Raw genomic sequence first — 19166 nt, 5'->3', positions numbered from 1 at the left:
GAAGCTGTCATTCCTTTAAGCAAACCATATTTTAGTAGTAGTTGCATCATGGCAACAATAGCTCATTTACCGCCTTGAACAAGACTGGCCTAGAACGCGTCCTCAGAACGGGGTTTCCGGGTTGACGTCATGAACTAGAAATCCACTTCAGCAAGCCTCCGTGGAACGAACCGCGCTGGACAGATCGGGGAAGTGCAACATGTATGTTTGGAATGAACCCCATCAAAAAAGAGTTTCTCCCTACTCTATGACTCTATCCCGCATCGCGGCCGCGTTCCCAAATTCACCTGTCCCATCTGACACCTCGATTATGCCGTCTAGAGGCTGGGAATACGTACTAACCTATGCCGACTCGCGTCTTCGGCATTTCGAGAGCCTCGACTTGGCGCTGGCAGAGTGGCGTTTAAAAGAGTGCTCCTAGGCAGTTTAGACTTTCTTTTTATTTTCTTCGTCGAAGGCTGGGTTCTTGGTATTGCAACATGCTCGTCAATCTCAGCGTATGGGCCGGTTCCTTCAAATCGGAGACTAGAAGCCCGTATGTGTGGGTTGTCCTGGTCTAGGACTCTAGGCCATCCTGAAGCCTGTCTTCTTGAGGCCTAGGAACAGCTTTGCAGGCACCAGTGTAGCATTGGTATCTGGTGGCGATGGTCCGAGTTTTCACCGGCATTGCCATGGCAAGAAATCTCCAGTCGACTTGGTTGTTCAACCTAGGTTTTTAAGTTCATGCTGCTGCACATCGAATGGGAGCGTCTTCCAATTTCGGGCTCGTGCCTCAGTGGACTGAAATATCGATTGACGAACGGACAGTTACCCACAAACTCTAGCAAGGATAACCCAGATAGACTATAATTAGGCGTTATTAACCGAGTTTGGACAGAAAAAGGAGTTGAAGCTGAGCATCCGAAGCTGTGTTCTAGCAGTGCAACCTGAGCAGAGATTGAGTCGAAGTTGAGCCAGACGTTATTTTGGCTTACAAACAGAGAATACCACGCCAACTTAACAGGGAAATGGAAGGAGATAAATTGGTCGATAATACACGCACAAAGTTGTTAGAAGGAGTCTGAAGTTGGACGTTCACGCCAGTCGGGTTCGGCTAGCGTGGACCCCGGAATTCCAACAACCTTGGAAGTTGTTCTTGTTGCACGTCATCAGGCAGAGTGCCAAACACCAAGCTCGAATATCACCATGATAGCCATCATACATCATCAAACTGCGATTTGAAATGTCTACAGGATACTTCCCAAAGCGCGAGAAGATCGGCCTGGAGGACCTCTTCAAAGGCCTGGTCACGGCATCACACATCCTCCACAACAATGGCGTCCTCGACGCTTACGGGCACATATCTGTTCGGAGTCCTGACAATCCAGCATCTTTCTATATACCGTGCAACATCTCCCCGGCACTTGTAAGCTCTCCCGACGAAATCATAGAATACAACGTCGAGGATGCAAGTCCTGTCGAGAAGAACGTACCACAAGGCTATCTCGAACGCTTCATCCATAGCGAAATTTACAAGCGCTTCCCGACAGTGAACAGCGTCGTGCATAGCCATTGCAGTGACGTGCTACCGTACGGTGTAAGCGGCGTGCCATTACGGGCCACTGTGCATATGGCTGGCTTCCTTGGTGTGCATCCACCGTTTTACCAGCTCGTTACCCTATCTCGGCGAAGCATGACTGATGGGGTTGAGTTCTAGGTTCCAACGTCCCTGTATGGGACATATCGTCCCACTACTCGAGCGGCTCAAAGCATGACTTGCTCGTCCGCGACACCTCTGTCGGTGCCTCCCTCTCAGCAACGTTCAAACCTGCGACGTCTGCTGGCTTCATCTACTCCAAAATGAGGTCCGCACTTCCGGGGGCTGCAGCAGAGCCTGACCACGAGCCCGACCATTATGTCGTTCTGATGCAAGGACACGGTTTCACGACCGTTGCGCACTCAATTGAAGAGGCCGTGTGTCAGGCTATTTATACTAAAGAGGCGGCAAAGACGCAGACCACAGCATTAACGCTACGTAACGCGTACTTCGGAATTTCAGTGGAAGGCAAAGTTGATGTAGAGGGTGGTGGGAAGATCAAGTCCGGAAAGCTGAAGATGGAGGGTGAACTGAAGTATCTGAGCGATAAGGAAGCAGCGGAGGCATGGGGCAGTATGAAAGAGACTGTCTCTAGACCATGGGCCTTGTGGTGCAGAGAGGTCGATGTCAATCCGTTATACAAGAACGATTGCCCCGGTTGCGAAGACGACTGATGGAAGTCTGTCAATCATAGGTAAGGGCACATTTTGAACGAACCCCACGCGCTCTTTCGGGAGCCTCGCTTTCTTTCTTCTCTGAAATGCTCTTCTTCCGAGCGCCAAATATCAATGGGCCTTCTTCTTTCCTCTTGATTCTACTTTACTTTGTAGTTCGGACACTTTTGACGAAATTATATCTTTGATTGCTGTACAATGTCTTGCTTTTAGTTTCCCGACTGGCTCGACTTTCCTTGTCCGCAGTTGGGTACGAGCAACATAAAATCAGAAATTACCACCTAACGCCGAAGCTTTACTCACATCCAACCATTTCGAGCGGAGAAACCAACCTTGCATCATTAGATATCCAAAACCACTCCAAGATTGCGTCCATTAGCTATTCGCCTTGCTTGGATATGTTCCTGAACAAGGTCACGTCCGAATTTTTGCTCGCCTTGCTCTGTCGCTCAAACTCACTACTCTCGCGCTCCCGTATCTCAACCGCTTCAATCCGGTCATTGTCATCCTTCGAGTCAAAGGTTACCGTCCTTGGACTAGGCGGATGCTCGTCGATGGTTATGTGATCCATATGGATACCCTCAGGTTGCTCTCCTAACCGATACCACTTGGACCCACGCTCTTTCCTTCCAGCCGCCGACTGTGTCGTACTAGCAACAACAGTGGTCGTCGTCGTTCGGCGTATCTCGCCTGGCTTAGGTCTGCTATTGCTGCCCGACTGAGTCCGGTCGTTATTCTGCACAACGCTGACCAGCTTTCCGAGGATCGCAAACTCGAGCTTGAGCTTGGCAGCGTAGATGACGCTCTTGAAGCCTTGCTCCAAGACTAGCAGATTCTTATATTCGAGGGAGAGGAGGGCAATATCTAGGATGATGATGATAACGTTGACGAAAAAGAGCTGGAACATTGTGCCTCGGTTTGCCTGGCGCCCGCCACCGACATAGACGTTTTTGAGCAGCTCGCTCGTTTTCCAGACGTACAGACCTGAGATGATGAATTCTTGGAGGCAGAAGATGGTCATTTGGAGCTTCTCGATGACGTTGTAGGCGTGCATGAAGCTGTCGTCTGGAGAGAGATAGGCGCCGAAAAGGACGACGGTTGTGGTAGTGTGCCAGACGACGCCCTGGAGATTTCATCAGCCCCCCAGCTCAACCCGCACAATCTCTCACGTTTGAGCAAGTACGGTTGGGCACACTTACATTGAAGATGATCATGTACAGCACCCCTCGCAAGATCTTTTGGTTCCGCAGGATGATGTGCAGCCGCGAGTACAGCACGACGGACTGGCCTGTAATCATAGCCGCCCACCCGATGCTATCGATGATGAAGCCGGCGTAGTTCTTGGTCAGGTCGAAGTAGACGATCAGATAACCGATGTTGTACGGGATGATCCCAATGGTGGCGATTAGCAGACTCCAGAAGTACAGCCCGTTCCAGCGTTTGAAGGTGGTGAATATCATGAGGAGGAGTTCGATGGCGCTGTATAGGGCGAGTGCAGAACACGTTATCACGAGGACAGCCTCCGATGTGAAGTCGTTTGTGCGGCGTGGGACGGGGTTCATGACTGATGAGGGGTTCTTGCGGATGATAGACATGATGGTGGTGGGACTCCGGTTACGGAGTATGTCAAGACGATTATGGATAAGGGGCGAGGGGGCGAAGTCGACGTCAAGTTGATGCCAAGTCGGAGTCGAAGTGCAAGTCAAAGTCGAAGTGCAAGTCAAAGTCGAAGTGCAAGTCAAAGTCGCAGCCAAGTCGAGGCCGAAGCCAAAATGAACAACTCTTGAAACCGAAGATGAACGAAGATCAAGAATCCCAGGAACCAGAAGAATGGAAGAAAAAATCCGGGAAAAGGGAACCGAGGAGGACCTAGACGATCTTGCTGTTACTCAACGGCGGAGGACCCACCTCCACACTTAAGTATCTCAAGGGTCTCCACATCCCCCCGACCTCCTGGATTTAGGGGTGGATCATTTCCCCATGGGGGCGTAGCAAGCTGCTTCCTACCATATTCCCTCGGGCCTTCTGTGCAGCGCAAGTGTTGCGGCATTGAAGCTTATTCCAACATATTTGGGCAACTAAGACGATAAGCATGAATCGTAAAGCGACCAATCCGACGTATAAATGGCTCGGTCTCTTTCCACGGTCCTGCTTCCCCGGTCCTTCTACGCCATGGTGGTCCCAATTCGTCTACATTCTAGAAGCGACACGGCTCGAGGCGTATTTGTACGCCATGGTCGAGCACATAATGCGGGTGCCCAAGAGTCAGGGTCCTCTACAGTCCCGGAATCTGGGTAATAGGGCCGAGTAGCAATGGGGCGTTTCCAAACTTTATCAGGAACCGTGCAGAGATTGGTGAGGATTTTCGAGGCGGGACGGGAACGGGTTGGGCTCGCGTGTTTTCGCTTCTGGGGCTGAAGGGGGAAAGATTCGACTCAGACAGGGCACTTTGGTCCGCTGCTAGACGCAAACGATCACGAAAGACATAAGTAGGCCCTGCCTGCCGCATTCCCCAACCGCCTGAGAGATTCGATGTATGGCCTCTGCGACATTCGTTGTTGTGGTACGCGGCTGTTATCTCTCGCATGCCACAGATCCGATGAGACCGCTATCAATCCATCGTTTTTCGAGGATCCAGCCACGCAGGGCATGAAAAAGATGGCGCCCTAATTCTGGAACAAGCCGTTTCGTGTGTACAGTACACCTGTCTGCTACTGCTTAGGGTGCTTCAACAAGTTTCCACATAGCCCAAGGTGAAGGGCTCCTATCTCGTTCAGATTCCTGAAAATGCATTGAAGCACCCTAAGCAGTGGCAAACAGGTGTACGACTGCTCATGTGCCACTTTTTTCACGCCCAGCGTGCCAGACCAGAACGCTTCCCCGTCTTATCTGGGCAACGAAGCGGCCTTTTTCGCCAGCCCCACTTCCCCAGGGAAAGTTTCCAGACGCGGAGCAGCGAATCACGACACGGCGCGCTGCTGCATCCGGCGGGCCGCCTTGCCTAATCGGGCCGTTTAGGGCAAGTCACGCGTGAAGACTGCCTGACAATCTCATGAGCACGGCATACCATGGTCGACTGATTGGACGGCACCGCACAGCCTGAGTCGTTTATCTGTGGACAACACGCCACCAGTTTTCCGAACATGATGGCGCGGATTGCGAATGTGCGCATCATTACTGAGATGCAAGACGCTTGACGCAATTGCTTGAAGCTGCGCCATCCTTCGTTCCAGTCTGTCTAGTAGACGTTAGTTGGGACTGAAGACGTAAACAAGGCTGGATCCTAGCCCTTGCCAAGTTGGCGACCTCCTTTGGCCACCACGACTGCCTCAGTATCCGCCGTGCCTGTGGCCTTTGCGATCGCGGTTATGGTGAAGGTTCTATCCATTATGTCGAGGACTGAGGCCATGCGTGAGAGCGTTCGGCCTCGAGATCTGAGCTGTCGTCGTCTTCACTATTGCTACTTCTGAGGTCTCGGCCACCACGGCGCTGGCGTTGACTTGAGTCTCGATGCTGTTCGTCGTGTCGGTGGTCGTGATGATCGCGGTTCGAGTCTAAATTGTGGCCGTTGAAGCTCTCGAGAATGAAGCTAGCGAGGTACTAATCAGGTTAATAACAAATTGCCCGGTCCTTCTCCTCCATACGCTCGGTGATCAGCTCGCAGTTACGGGAGGTATTGGCGCAGCTACTGGTCAACACGACCCGTTAGCCGTGAAAGGCGAAGCAGTTTCTCTTGTTGCCGTATTGCTCGGCACGCTCGTCCATAATTCATGAACAAAGTGTTTCTCCTTGCGACTTCAAAGCTGGACGACGAGCTTATCGCGGCAGGATGGCTTGCACGGCTGGAGGAGTCGGTTGTGCAAATCCTAGATCTGACTGTCTGAGCCTGGAAGTGTGCAGAAGCCTTCGGGACCTAGAGCAATATCTGACCTGATGGAAATAAAACCGATATATCGATAGTCATTGTCCGACGACTCGATTGGTCAGGTTGTGCGAGAGGAAACTCAGGTACATCGAAGGTAATGGTTCTAACCTAACGGAGCAGATAGTATTTTCGACCATCTCGTTGAGTACACCGGAAGAAGAACCGATGCTGACCGGAGGATCTGTTGTAGAAGCTCACTGACGAGCACGACGAGTCTCGCTTACAAAAAACTCCATGAGGGTTTTGAACATCCGTGCTCATTATCAAATCAGAAGCGATAGCCGAGATAGAAGAGCTTTGCCGATAGTGATGGCAAGAACCGCGCCCAAAATCCGGATCGGTGAAGGATCGCACCATTGCATCTGATGATACGAACGCTCTGTGAGCGCTCTGTTGGCGCCTAGATCCAGCTGCAGTAAGTTGATGTCCTCACCGATCCGGGAGACAGGGTGCAAGCAGCCGAGATGGACGTTGGCGAGGACTTGGTATGCATCTCGATACCATGTAATTGTGTGCTTCAGGCAAAGAGCTTCCTGCAAGGAGAATCACAATGGAGCCACGGCACATGTGGCCCAAGCGGGCATGTACTGGAAGCATGGCTCACAGAGATGTAGGTCATGCAAAACGCCGAGGAAATGAGCGCAAAGATGAGAAGGCTTGAGCATAACCATCGACGGTACCGAGATGGAGAAGGCCACATTGGAGTATTGACGGATCATGGGCCAATCGCTCGATTAGCGCGACTCGCTTCCCACGATGGCGCACCTGGCTCTGCCTTGGTTGATGTGACGATCGGAGTCAACGTCGGCTGTGTGGGGGACAGCCTTCTAAGGTGTGACATCTTCTCTTCCTGGACTAAGCTAATGCTGGACAGCGCATGATAGCACGAAGTCAAGACGCGCGCGGCTCTTCGCTGGGTCCCGCAAAACCGCTTCCGATGCCGGAGGTGGTATTCTGCCGACCATTATGAGGCTATTGGTTAGTGATGGAAACAGATTGTAGACCCGATTTTCGATTTGAAACGCGGTCATCAAGCAAGAGTCATCGAGCAAGAGCTAGAATCCTTGGTCACGTGAGCAGTGAATGCGGTACAGCAGTACACCGCTATGTCGACCGCTGAAACCTGAACGGCATAGCTCGCTTCATCGACATCACTGGCGGTTGGCACATCGCTAGGGAGTCACTGCTTGAGCAGGGAGCGGGTACTCCCTTCATCGTGCGTGGAGCGTGGAGCGTGTCGAGATGGCACTGGGCTGGGCCAGGGATCAGGGTCGACAAGACAGTGGAGCGCGCCAGGAGCATCCCGATGACACAGCTAGCCGTCTGAGGCGCCCCGAGCAAAACCAGAGCAGATAGCAGCCGTCGGATCAGGAAGATGCTGGAGGCTGGAGGCTGCTGGCGCTGAAGGATCGCCTCGCATATACGAGCGGGGGCCGTGACGCACAACACGGGTGCCTCAGCGGAAGTCGGAAGCATGTCCGTTTAGGCGGGAGAGGTGGTGAGGTCGAGAATCGAGATGGAAAGATTTTGGTCCTTCGGGACGCAGACTGCTGAGACTGCTGCAGGGTTCGTCACAGCCCGTGCTAGCTGGCCAGGATCGCTTCGGGAGACGGACAACGGGCGTCTGAGGGCGGTGGGCGTCAAGAGACGGGGGCAGTGAACAGGCGTTTGCGCCGTCTCTGCAAATGGGATTGCTTCCCGGACAGCCACTCCACTCTCGGCCAGGAGCCCGTGGTGAAGCCCGCGCTGTCGTCGCTGCTTCGGGCGCGGCCAGCATGATGCAAGGCTCTCGTCCTCCGTCCTCAGACATCTGCCCAACTCGTCCCCGCAAGTCACAGTCCAGATTCTGGCACCGTCCGATCTCCAGATCCCGTGGCGTCGTCCCCCCGCGTCCCTGGGCGTCTCCGTGGCTCGAGCAACCCTGGTGCGTGAGCCCTTGCTATTGACACCTCGTCCGCCGCACGCTGAGGGCCACTCAGGCGGGCCGGGGAAGCGCAGGTCGCAGGCCGGCCGCACACGCTGGGTCCGCCTGCAGTCGCCTGTGCTTCCGCCGGCGCGACATGCCTCACGCCGGCTGGTACCTCGCCCAAAGGCCCAAGGGCCCATCACCGCCGGCCCCATGCGCGCCATGCGCTTCTGCATCCTCGACGCAGCATGGCGTTAGCCGTGTCGATCGCGCGACGCTGGCCGCCCCGCGGCCAGTCACCCTGCGCCGTGGCGGCGCGTCCTGGATGACCTCTCACAAAGACGCAGCAGGGCTGCTGCTGGGCTGCTGCTGGGCCGCTGCTGGGCTCTCGCGCAGAGCTTCGCAGCAGTCCCAGGGCATGCACCTCGCTGGAAACACCCTTTGCCTTTCTCGCCGCGGCCCTCACAAATCCCGCAGCCGCTGCAGCCATGAGGCCACCCCTGTACCACTCAGCCGTCACTCTTTCCGATGGCCAGGCCCGTTCTCCCTGCTTTGCCGCCTGCTGCTGCGCTTACCGCGAGAACGCGTGCCTTGCTGTTGGCTGCGTCTGCCCGGGCCCCAGTCAGGCCGTTTTCCAACTCCAAGGCCTCGAGCCCCTTGCCGGCCCGCAGTCGCAATAACACTAAGCTGCCAGCGCTTTATAGAGCCTCCCGCTACGCCCTACATCCCACTCTCTATCCTCCCGTCCCACGCATTTGATTGTTTCCCATCGTCTTTCATTGTTGCCATTTCCATCTGCTCTCTCGCTCGAGGCCATCTACGATATCACAATCCTTCGTTCTTTCAATATTGCTCCTCTTCGCAGAACTTCCTTAATCCCGTGAGCCCGCAACTATGTCATTTACCTACATAACAGAGCGGATCAACGACACTCTTCAGAGATTCTCCAACAACGTGGAGAACTTCAAGCAACGGTCCGAGAGCGTCGCCCAAGCACAACAACGGCGGATCAACATGTTAGAGCAGCGTGTCAGCAACTTGGAGAAACTTCTTTCCGAACGTCATCTGGTCGACCTGCGGAAAGACTCGGCGGAACCCCAGACTTCCACGCGGACGGATTCCAGCTCGGCCGCCTCCTCATTATGTGCTCCGCAATACGACGAATCAACCGTTCCAGACCCATTGATATTGCCTTCCTTCGATGAGCGCCTAAGAGGAGTAGATCCAATGGATATGTCTTTCCAGCCGCTGTCTCCCAACGAAAACCCAGGCGCCGCTTGGAGAAAAGACTGGGAGAGGCTTTCCTGCAGAGATGGGTATTCGAACCCTGACTCTATGGGAGAGTACAGCGATGGAGACGAAGAAATGCTCACAACGCCTGCTCCTCCTCGCACGAATGGAAAGGGCCGCCATCAGTCTCATCCACGTCACGACTGCAATCCCAACACCTAGTCGTAACGGTTATCGGGGCCGTCAACGTTGCAGCTCTGGACTCGGCCGACTTCGAATCACATCAACCTTGGCCCCTCCTGAAGTGAGTGACGGACCAACTCTACCCCTGCAGGCGCATACGAAATGCGTCTGGCGGCTTTCCTCTCAACTGCGCAGGTGGTCGTTACGCCTTTCAAAAGCCCGGCGTAAGATCCGATATACTGGACCTCGCATACACCTCGTCTATAAGCTGTGCCACAACGATCGAGAAGCAGATGTAGCGATCCATCGTTAGCAGGCTAAGGATACGTGCAGCGCATAACCGCAATGCATATGTCAAACGGAACAACTTCCGATGGAGATCGTGCATGGGATGCGTGTCTTTCAACTCGTTTTCATTGCGATGTGCTGTCAAATCGGGCTATGGCTCTCATACAGTTGGTCTCCGGTTTAATTGGGAGCTGGGCGCAAATATGTCGATGATGTTCCCTATTTCTGGGGGGATCTGTATTGTTCCTAAAATTGGTGCTGTGGCGTTTTGAAGTAATGACCCTGATGTTTGACTTTTTCTTCATTGGCGGAAAGAGCTCCGAAAAATCTATGTATCACCCCCTATGACCTTTGACAAGATTCAAACCAATATCTACCCACGATCCGCGCCTCTAGTCTTTAGACTAAGGATCGGTTTTGCTTCCTTGCTGTGGCGCAATAGAACCGTCTCTCACGTAGCTGAGTCCCACCTAGTACAACAGTAGCGCTGCTCAGGTGTCACACAACTAGCCCACAACTAGCTCTTACTACCTGCCGTGCAACACAGGCAAATCCGACCGCTAGCGCTGGCGAGACTCCGAGAATGACCTCTGCGGGGGCCGCCTAAAGCTTTCTGACGCACTACAACATCTCAGCCAGTGTCATGTGTATGTGCCAGCTTTACTGATCGAGTTTTGATGGCTGTCATGCGCGGCACTACTGATACCTGTCTGATCCTCAGCTGTCACGAGATAGGGACCGGAGGGAGGCTCGGAGCGACGCTGTCAACGGATTCCATATCCAGGGCATTGGAAGGGTGGCCATGGTGGTGGGTCCATGTACGAGTGCGGCGTGGAAAGTTTGTGTGCCGCTACGGCGTGGAGCTCTTGGCCTGTCGGTGGCTTTTCGGCTACTTGGGGTGGTGCAAATGGTAGATGGGAATTCGGATCACGTGACCAACTCAAAATCTCAGGGGAGAGCAGCGGAATGATTCCGAGCGAAACTCTACACTGAGTAATCAGTATGCGAACACCAACACTGCAGCACGAGGGGAGCCTTTGATATGCGATCCCGCCCATCTGATAACACTGGCTGTCGTCTTTGCCTTTCGGCTAAACTTGCACTCTAGAGTGATGTCACCTCAACCCTCAGACAATCCTTGTCGTATCTATCAACATCAGTCATTCTACATTTCATCCATATTCATCATCCAAGATGACTTCAGCAACCTCCCGCGTTCTTTCCACCACCGAGCTCCTCGAACACATCCTCCTCCATCTCCCACCCCCCTCCCTCCTCTTCGCCCAGCGTATCTGTACAACCTGGCGTTCCCTAATCCAACGCTCCCTCCCCCTCCAACGCGCCCTCTTCCTCGCCCCCACCGCTCAACCCCTCCTTGTCTCCTCCGATCCTCCCTATACTCTACCTCCCGTAAATCCCTTCCTCAAATCCGCATTCGCGGGGCACATCGACCGCCATAGCAAGCCAATGCGTTGGGTCACTGCACAAGGCGAACACTGCATCGTGTTTGTCGTGCGGGTGGTGAGTGCGGAGTGGCCGGATGCGTTCAAGTATCCGGAGGCGAGCTGGCGGCAGATGCTGTTAACACAGCCGCCGGTGAAGGCGGCGAGCGTGATGGATTTCAGCGGGGTAGGGTTAGCGGTGGGACCGAGGAGGGGGGTGGCTCACTTTGAGGCGAGAAATGAAGAGGGGGTTAGGATGATGGAGGTTGTATATGCGAGGTGAGGGAGGATGGAGGGGATATTATCATGCAAGAGCTTGGCGCCAATGGCTTTCCAATTTGTTTGGAGAGTGAGAGGGTGGGACGCTGGAAGTTTTATACCCGGATCGACCCTCCCTATGCAGCACGCAAGAACTCGGCGTTGATGGCTTTCCACTCGTATTTGAAAGTAAAGGTATCGGAAGCATGCGAGAATTCGCCTTCCGTGGGCTGTGAAAGATAAGCGCATTCAATTGCATTCACGCCATAATCGACCCAAGAGTGCCAGTTTCGAACAACTACATTTCGGAGTACCGGACCCTGCATAGTGTAGTGGGAATCACCAACAACGCATGAGGCCGAAAGAGGAGGAACTGGTGGATCCTTATAGATAGCTCAAGCGGACTCTAAGCATGACGGCTGCAGCATTTTCGAAGACATGCACGTTGGCGACGGCTCGGTCCGCCTTCATCTCCCACCTTGCATCCAGCAGACCGCTCTGTTTGTCACACCTGATTGTGTCGCACTACATAGATATCCTTCTCGCGCTTCAGTTTCATGCTATGTGGTGTGTTGCGAGCAATTAGAGTCGTAAAACGATGCTGCAACACTCCGTTCCGAGATACATGAACATGGGGGGATAAACCTTGAAGGCAGTTACCATTACCTGTTTGATTTGATGCAGTTGGCATCTTAAGCGCCTCTACAAGGGTAACCTCGGCGCGTATATCGAACATCTAATTTGAAACAAGTTCGTGTCTTTTTAAATATGGTATTACTATTAGTCGATCGACGAGGCTGAATTCGCCCCCATTTGCCAAGGCAGGCAACTGAGCTTAGAATATTCAGATCTCTAGCAACGATCTCTTAACCCAGCGACTTCAAACATCTTGCCCGATTTCCATTCGAAAATGCCGATATGACTGCTTCAATTTCGACTGGCAGCGATGATGTCTCCGCCATTTACCACTCCTTAACTATCCGTCCAAAGTCCAAATGTATTCGCTTACTCACAGTCCACCCGTCTTCGGGCTTGCAGGATGATGGAGAACCGATCAAGGGTGACCTCTTCGTAGCTGATTTGGACCAGAGTCCTTCATATTCTGCATTATCGTACGTATGGGGAATAACAGCGCCATATCCCCACACCATCAAATGCGGAGCTGCGAATCTCCCTATCAGCGCCAACTGTCACTCCGCCTTGTTACACCTACGAAAGAAAATTGGGACATGCTTTACCATATGGATAGATGCCATATGCATTGACCAGACCGATGACGACGACAAATTTCAGCAGATACCGTTGATGGGCGACATTTACTCAAAAGCCCAAAGCGTCTACATCTGGCTAGGAGAAGGCGATGCCGCCACAAACAGAGCCATGGGTTACATGGCCAAGGCTGGCTTTCTGGAGTACTTTTGCGTCAATGGTGACCCCGATGGCGAAAAGTCAGCCAAAACTCACGCCCTTACTGCTTTCGTGCTTTCTTTCACATCGCGATGGAGTCTCAGGAGACACCCTCTCCCATTTACCACACGAAGTAAGTGTATTCGAAGACAAATCTACTGTCACTAATAGTAGCCATCACTGACGCTTTCGATCGGTCAAGAACGAAATTGGTCCTGGCGAGTTCCACTACTTATGCGCGTCAGAGGATCCTCCGGAATAATTCACGCATCCTATCATGATCTGGATAAGCTATTAACTCGCTCGTGGATCCGGCGAATATGGACTTATCAAGAAATTATGCTCGCGTCCAACCCCATTGTGGTATGTGGTGACGCTCACCTACCGTGGTCTCGGTTTGCATTCAGTATCATATTCCTCGACTCTATTCGGCCTCACTTAGGGTCTGGGTTTTCCGTCACACCAACACTAGCAACATCAACCAAGTGGAAAAGAATTGTCTCTGACAGAAACCGGTATATAGCCTTGACAAACGGTAGCTACGTTCCTGGTACTGGACCAAAACATCGAGACAAATTTCAAGCTTACGAATATTTCGTTTCCCGCATTTCTCTTGGGTACTATGTGCTCAAGCTACTCAAATACAGCTTGGTTTATACTTTCGTCGTCGGTTTAATACTGTCGACCATAGTCGTTACAGTCCTCCTCGTATTGCCTTGGCAGGTCACAAAAGAGAATGATTACGAGAAGAAACATCCGTTGCAATTTTCGATGTACTGGCCCATTGTCTTGGTCCCTATGGTTTGCAGTCTGTCGGTGTTTATCAGCATCTGGATGTTCAGGCCAGCGAAGACTGCACCTTTTCCGGTATTCCTAGAACGGGTGGTATTCCAAGAGCTAGAGAAATCTGAAGTACACGATCTAGCCGATGTGCTTTGCGCCCGACAAGCCACGAACCCTAAAGACATGGCGTTTGGGTTACATAGTGTGCTGCAACAAATATCGACTATCGATGTACCTCTGCCGGACTACAAATCCCCGAAAGACCAGATCTACAGGCAACTTACCGCAGATGTGCTTCGGACAACAAACTCACTGCAATTTCTGCTTGCAGCATCTCAACGACGCCTACCGGGACAACCTTCCTGGGTCCCAGATTGGTCTGCAGATTTTCGATTTCAATGGGGAGAGCCGTTTCTATCAGCAAGGAGAAGTAGACATGCTACACCTGGCGCGAAATCTTATTGGGAACTCTCCCACAATGCCGAAGAGGACAGCGTGCTCACGGTCTGGGGCCGTCAAATTTGCACTATTAGCAATTGCCACGCATTTCATGGAACGGACGAGTCTTATCAAGAAAGTGAGAAGCCGATTCACGTGGAGAATCTTCGATTGGTCCTAGAGCTACTTAAGTCTCTAGATGGCCTTGGAGAAGTCATCCAGAATCCCCTTAATCACCCCACGCTATCACCAGAAATCAGACCTGACGTTGAGCTGGCCGCTTACTGGGCATTCTTGAAACAGAATTCCAAGAAAAGAGACGCGTCCGGTCTTCTGTCCCTCCTTATCAGTGAGCCCTTGACCGGGGGCAGGGCGGGACTATCTTATCAGGGCATCCTTCGCACTCACATCTCGGTATGCAATAGCCTTGCTCACACGAGGGCGCAAGTATTCTACACGAATGACCTAGAAATCTGGCGTAGTAGCATTATCACCTTCGAGTTTGAGAACAATTTGAGATTGCCGCCCATAAAGCGCTTACTTCGGCGACAACAACTCACTCCAACGATGGGGATCTGTTCGACCGAAGCTCAACCCGGTGACAAGATCGTACTCGTATCAGGGCTATCTGCACCTGTGATCGTCCGCCCTCATGCCGGTTCTGTGCGACTAGTCAGTCCAGCCATCATCACGGCAGTCATGGAAGGTCTAGCATGGAGAAGAATGGATATTCCGCTACAAAACCTGCAGCAATTTGATGTCTCTTGAGAAGGAAACAGCTCGATTCTGCACGTCTATTTCCCCAACAGGAACTCCCCTCCCTTTATCGAACTCAACACGCCATAGACCCCGCCCAACGGCCATACATCCCACACCTTCCTATTTGCCCATGCAGACCACGACTCGGCCTTCGGATCCGGCGGTGCCGAGTCAACTTTTACCTTGTCAAAGATAGACGGAAGCGAGGTCGCGTGGTACTTCTCCCGCAAGGCTGTGTACGACTTCTCGTCGTAGATATCCCAGAACTCTGACTCAGTGTAGTATGCGTGCGCGTACAGACATTTCAACCCGTTCAGCTCACGCACCTTCTGTTCTATCTCGCGGTTGAGCTTGATGAACGAGTGCACCTCCGAAGGACCCATACCCCAGACCCCAACATTTAGCACCATGCCGTCGAGATGCGGGCCCTTTCCCCCAGCAAACGTCCTCACACCCGGCGAGTTCCTCGCTCCTGCAGCATCGCGCACCGGACATAGCCACAATGGATAAAAACCTAGAGTTTGGTTCAAGTAGTCCACGAATGCCTCGGCGGAGGAATACGGTACCGCTAAATCCTGAATAATCGTCTGCCTCGCGAGCCCGCTCCTGTGTAGAGCATGTATCATGACACGGGTCCGCATGAAGTGGTCTAGGAGGTACCGTGTTATGTGAGTAAAGGGAGTGAGGAAGTATTTGAAGGCGTGCGCCCCTCCCCAGAAGGCACCACGGTCGTAGCGGAAGAGATAGTCTGCTATTGGGATGTAATCGGACACACTTTTGCCAGAATCGAGTGTCGCTTCGGCAAGCTTGTCGCGGGCGTGAAGGTAGAACCAGGGGTCTCGAGCGCCTTGGAATCTTTGAGGGTGGGTTCCAGACGGCTGGGAAGAGACGAGTCGGCCGATCATGATCACGATCGAGTCTGGGGCGTATACAATGCCGTCGATGTAGTCAACTGATGAGTCGGCCGCTGCTTCTTCCAATTTGACGAGCAAATCTGGCATACTTCTTAATGGAAGGTATGTAAGCTCAACCAGCGGCCTGGACTCCATAAGCTGGACCTCGAGAAGCGTGACCACACCCAGAGTCCCGCATGTCTGCGCAGCGCCATAGAACAAATCTCGAGTCTCAGGATCTGAAGCGGATGCCGTAACGATGTCGCCATTCGCTAACACGATTTCGATACTGTTAATCGTGCAATCGAACATGCCATACTTGAAAGAGCTGCTCTCCCCGGACGAGCCTGCGAAGCCGCCTCCAACAGTAATATTGGGAAACTCCATTACGACGGGGGGAAGAAGGCCATATGCGGTCGTTGCTTGCAGAAGCTGATCCATAGGGACATTGGGTTCGACCATAGCTGTTCTCGTAACTTTGTCGACGGTCAAGACCGACGATAGCATGCTGGTGTCTATTACGCTATCTCGTTGGCGGGCGATATGTCGAGTGCTGAGAGTGGATCCATGATAAATACGGAACGGCTGCCGCTTTTGATAGAAATAACGAATTCTTTCTGCGACTCCCGCAACAGCGGTATTGTGGGCCTCCATTTCGCAGGGCTTGACCAGGAGAAGATGGCTCCGATGCAATATGAGAGATAAAAACAAGACGTAGAAGGAGAGACCTGATATGTGATCTTAGATGTATAACATAGGAATATGACTTTAAAACAAGGAGCTCAATCGATTTAAAATTACAGGTCAGGCAGGCCAACGAAGCTCCCCAGACATCGTAACGAAGGAGGCAAACGTCATTAAACTGCGAGGATGTTGAAGATACAATAATGGATGTGAGATGGAGACGCGACGCTTGAGTGGCTAGTATGCCGGAGGATCCGAATAATACGACGTATAATATCTATTATTACGACGCTAACTTAATGGGCAAAGCCTACAAACACTTGCACTTCCACGACCTCGCTCCCACGGTGGAAGAACGCTCATTGCAGCACAACGCCTCCGCCGATGCCTGAAGATACAGGACTGTCACTAATGATTTCCTATTTCTGACTATTCACATCCATCTCACGTCACTTGTCAGCAATTCGCACATTTTCAGCGTAAACATCTACTACGAGAGTCATTTCTGCAACAAGTTGAAGATGGAAGAGCACGAAGCGTCCGTAGCTTCCATCGCTGCTACGGTCCGGCATTTTCACGATGAGAAGATCCCATTCAGGATCTACCATGGCTCAACGAATAGCACCCGCCAAACCACCTTCCAGCGTGACAAAATCATCGATACCAGCAGCCTCAATCGCGTGCTGAACGTGGATATGAAAGCCAAGACGGTGCTAGTGGAGCCAAATGTCCCGATGGATTTGTTGGTCGATGCCACTATGGAATGCGGACTTTTACCACCCGTAGTCATGGAATTCCCGGGCATCACGGCAGGCGGTGGGTTCGTTGGCACCGCAGGAGAGAGCAGCTCGTTCAAACACGGATTCTTCGACCGCACCGTCAATCGGATCGAGATGGTGCTTGCTAACGGGGAAGTGGTGCGCGCTTCGAAGAAAGTGAAAGGAGATCTATTCCACGGCTCCGCGGGTTCTTTCGGCACGCTGGGTGTCCTGACAATGCTCGAAATCCAATGTATTGACGCGAAACCGTACGTGGAGCTGGTCTATCACCCCGTGTCCAGCCCCGCCGAGTCAGTCCAAAAGACGCAAGAAGTGACAAAAGATCCCAAGAACGATTACGTTGACGGCATACTCTTTGGTCCTACCAATGGGGCCATTATCACCGGTCGGCTTACCAGCAAGCTACATCCAGGGACGAAGTTGCAGAAGTTCTCCCGCCCTTTGGACCCGTGGTTCTACATTCATGCCGAAAGCATGGTGTCCTCGACGACGAGGACAGACATTGTGCCAATAAGAGACTACTTGTTCCGGTATGACCGAGGAGCATTCTGGACGGGTCGGTACGCCTTCTCGTACTTTCTTACGCCCTTCAATTGGGTCACGAGGGCCCTTCTCGATCATTTCATGCACACAAGGGTCATGTATCACGCCCTCCACGCCAGCGGACACATGAAGCAATACATCATCCAAGATCTCGCCCTACCCGTCGCCCACGCCGAGGAGTTCATCAACTGGGTGAACGCGAAGTTCGGGTTCTTCCCCATTTGGTTATGCCCACTGCGTCAGGACTTCGAGGCCTCCATGGGGCATCCGGGCGCTTTGATCCAACATAATACCGAACGCGGCTCCTCGGGGTTGCTAAACGTCGGAGTTTGGGGCCCCGGGCCTACGAACCCTTCCACGTTCACGAGCATCAATCGAGACCTGGAGGCAAAGCTTCGCGAACTGGGTGGCATCAAGTGGCTATATGCGCAGGCGTTCTACACCGAGGAGGAGTTTTGGAGCATCTATGACCGGAAGCCGTACGACGCTTTACGAGAGAAATACGGCGCATCTGGTCTACCAACCGTCTACGACAAGGTTAAAGTGCGAAAAGAAGTGGAAGAAGGAACTGGATTGAAAGCGCAACTACGTAGACGCATCAGGGAGACACCGTTCCTCAGTGGGCTGTATGGCGTCTACAAAGCCATTTTCGGAAAAGATTACCTTTTGGCGAGAACTTCCGGGGATAGTGTAGGCTTGGTGTCGATTGGGTTCATCTTGTTGCTATTGACACTCTTAGTGGGCTTCCTGGTGGTGTGAAAGAGGCTCTCACGCGGTAGTAGCAGTCTCCTTCACTTTCAATACCGTAGCTGAATTTAGTGGTTTCTGCGGCTCTTTTTGACACTTGCTTGACACTGTCTGAGGTGCCCACCTGGCGAGTTACTGAGTGGCCAAGATGCATGTCTGAAAAGTCTGATTTACGGGTCTCAGGAATTACACCCTCATGCGACAGTGACAGCTCACTCCGCTCTAAACGCTCTTGCTAAATCATATGTTTTCTACAGCTCTTTTTAATACTTGCCTGACGATGTCTGAGGTGCCCCAGCGTGGTAAACGGCCGGCTAAAATGCGAGTCTAATAGGTTATATTCACACACTTCGGATTATACATCCTCTTTACGATAGTGACAGTTGTCTTCTCTATGGTCACCCTTGCTGAATTGCTGGTCTTTACGACTTTGCTGATGCTCTTCTGACACTGCCTGACGTGCCCCAGCCAAGTAAACAGCTGGTCCAGACGAAAGTCTGACGAGACTGATGTGCACGCTCCTGGTGAGTCAACAACAGCAGTCTCCTAAGTCCTCTAATTCATTAATCGATGCCTGTCGCTTTCGCGAGGTGGTGGATGCGTGCCGAGATAGCCGTCCGCCTGCCGCAGTTCCGATCGAAATCGAGGCGT

General features: G+C 52.6%; 7 protein-coding genes across 7 annotated transcripts; 4 read left to right on the top strand and 3 right to left on the bottom strand.

The window, feature by feature from the left end:
- Positions 1-1222: 1222 nt before the first annotated feature.
- Positions 1223-2250, top strand: BDZ99DRAFT_378185 (uncharacterized protein; the record flags this gene model as incomplete). Its single annotated transcript, XM_033715099.1, has 2 exons — positions 1223-1625; positions 1697-2250. The coding sequence occupies 2 exons, from the start codon at positions 1223-1225 to the stop codon at positions 2248-2250; spliced, it is 957 nt and encodes a 318-aa protein (XP_033582031.1).
- Positions 2251-2439: 189 nt separating this feature from the next.
- Positions 2440-3990, bottom strand: BDZ99DRAFT_189939 (uncharacterized protein). The gene is made up of 2 exons (XM_033713133.1): positions 3450-3990; positions 2440-3373 (listed from the first exon to the last, which is right to left on the bottom strand). Exons 1-2 carry the CDS (start codon positions 3843-3845, stop codon positions 2630-2632), a joined length of 1140 nt encoding a protein of 379 aa, XP_033582030.1. The 5' UTR covers positions 3846-3990; the 3' UTR covers positions 2440-2629.
- A 3667-nt stretch (positions 3991-7657) lies between these two features.
- Positions 7658-8317, bottom strand: BDZ99DRAFT_515822 (uncharacterized protein; the record flags this gene model as incomplete). Its single annotated transcript, XM_033725009.1, has 1 exon — positions 7658-8317. The coding sequence occupies one exon, from the start codon at positions 8315-8317 to the stop codon at positions 7658-7660; it is 660 nt and encodes a 219-aa protein (XP_033582029.1).
- A 551-nt stretch (positions 8318-8868) lies between these two features.
- BDZ99DRAFT_189886 (uncharacterized protein) lies at positions 8869-9720 on the top strand. The gene has a single exon (XM_033713131.1). It carries the CDS (start codon positions 8976-8978, stop codon positions 9531-9533), a length of 558 nt encoding a protein of 185 aa, XP_033582028.1. The 5' UTR covers positions 8869-8975; the 3' UTR covers positions 9534-9720.
- Positions 9721-10836: 1116 nt separating this feature from the next.
- Positions 10837-11563, top strand: BDZ99DRAFT_189889 (uncharacterized protein). The gene has a single exon (XM_033713132.1). It carries the CDS (start codon positions 10977-10979, stop codon positions 11505-11507), a length of 531 nt encoding a protein of 176 aa, XP_033582027.1. The 5' UTR covers positions 10837-10976; the 3' UTR covers positions 11508-11563.
- A 3245-nt stretch (positions 11564-14808) lies between these two features.
- BDZ99DRAFT_189878 (24-dehydrocholesterol reductase-like protein precursor) lies at positions 14809-16629 on the bottom strand. Its single transcript, XM_033713130.1, has one exon. The coding sequence runs from the start codon at positions 16414-16416 to the stop codon at positions 14905-14907; it is 1512 nt and encodes a 503-aa protein (XP_033582026.1). The 5' UTR covers positions 16417-16629; the 3' UTR covers positions 14809-14904.
- Positions 16630-16793: 164 nt separating this feature from the next.
- BDZ99DRAFT_459005 (FAD-binding domain-containing protein) lies at positions 16794-18822 on the top strand. Its single transcript, XM_033719060.1, has one exon. The coding sequence runs from the start codon at positions 16968-16970 to the stop codon at positions 18525-18527; it is 1560 nt and encodes a 519-aa protein (XP_033582025.1). The 5' UTR covers positions 16794-16967; the 3' UTR covers positions 18528-18822.
- Positions 18823-19166: the final 344 nt, after the last annotated feature.

The sequence above is a fragment of the Mytilinidion resinicola genome (assembly GCF_010093595.1).
Source record: "Mytilinidion resinicola strain CBS 304.34 unplaced genomic scaffold BDZ99scaffold_3, whole genome shotgun sequence".
In the NCBI taxonomy this organism is placed as follows: Eukaryota; Fungi; Ascomycota; class Dothideomycetes; order Mytilinidiales; family Mytilinidiaceae; genus Mytilinidion; species Mytilinidion resinicola.
The sequence above is the reverse complement of the archived record's forward strand: the minus strand, read 5'-3'. Positions and strand labels throughout refer to the sequence as shown.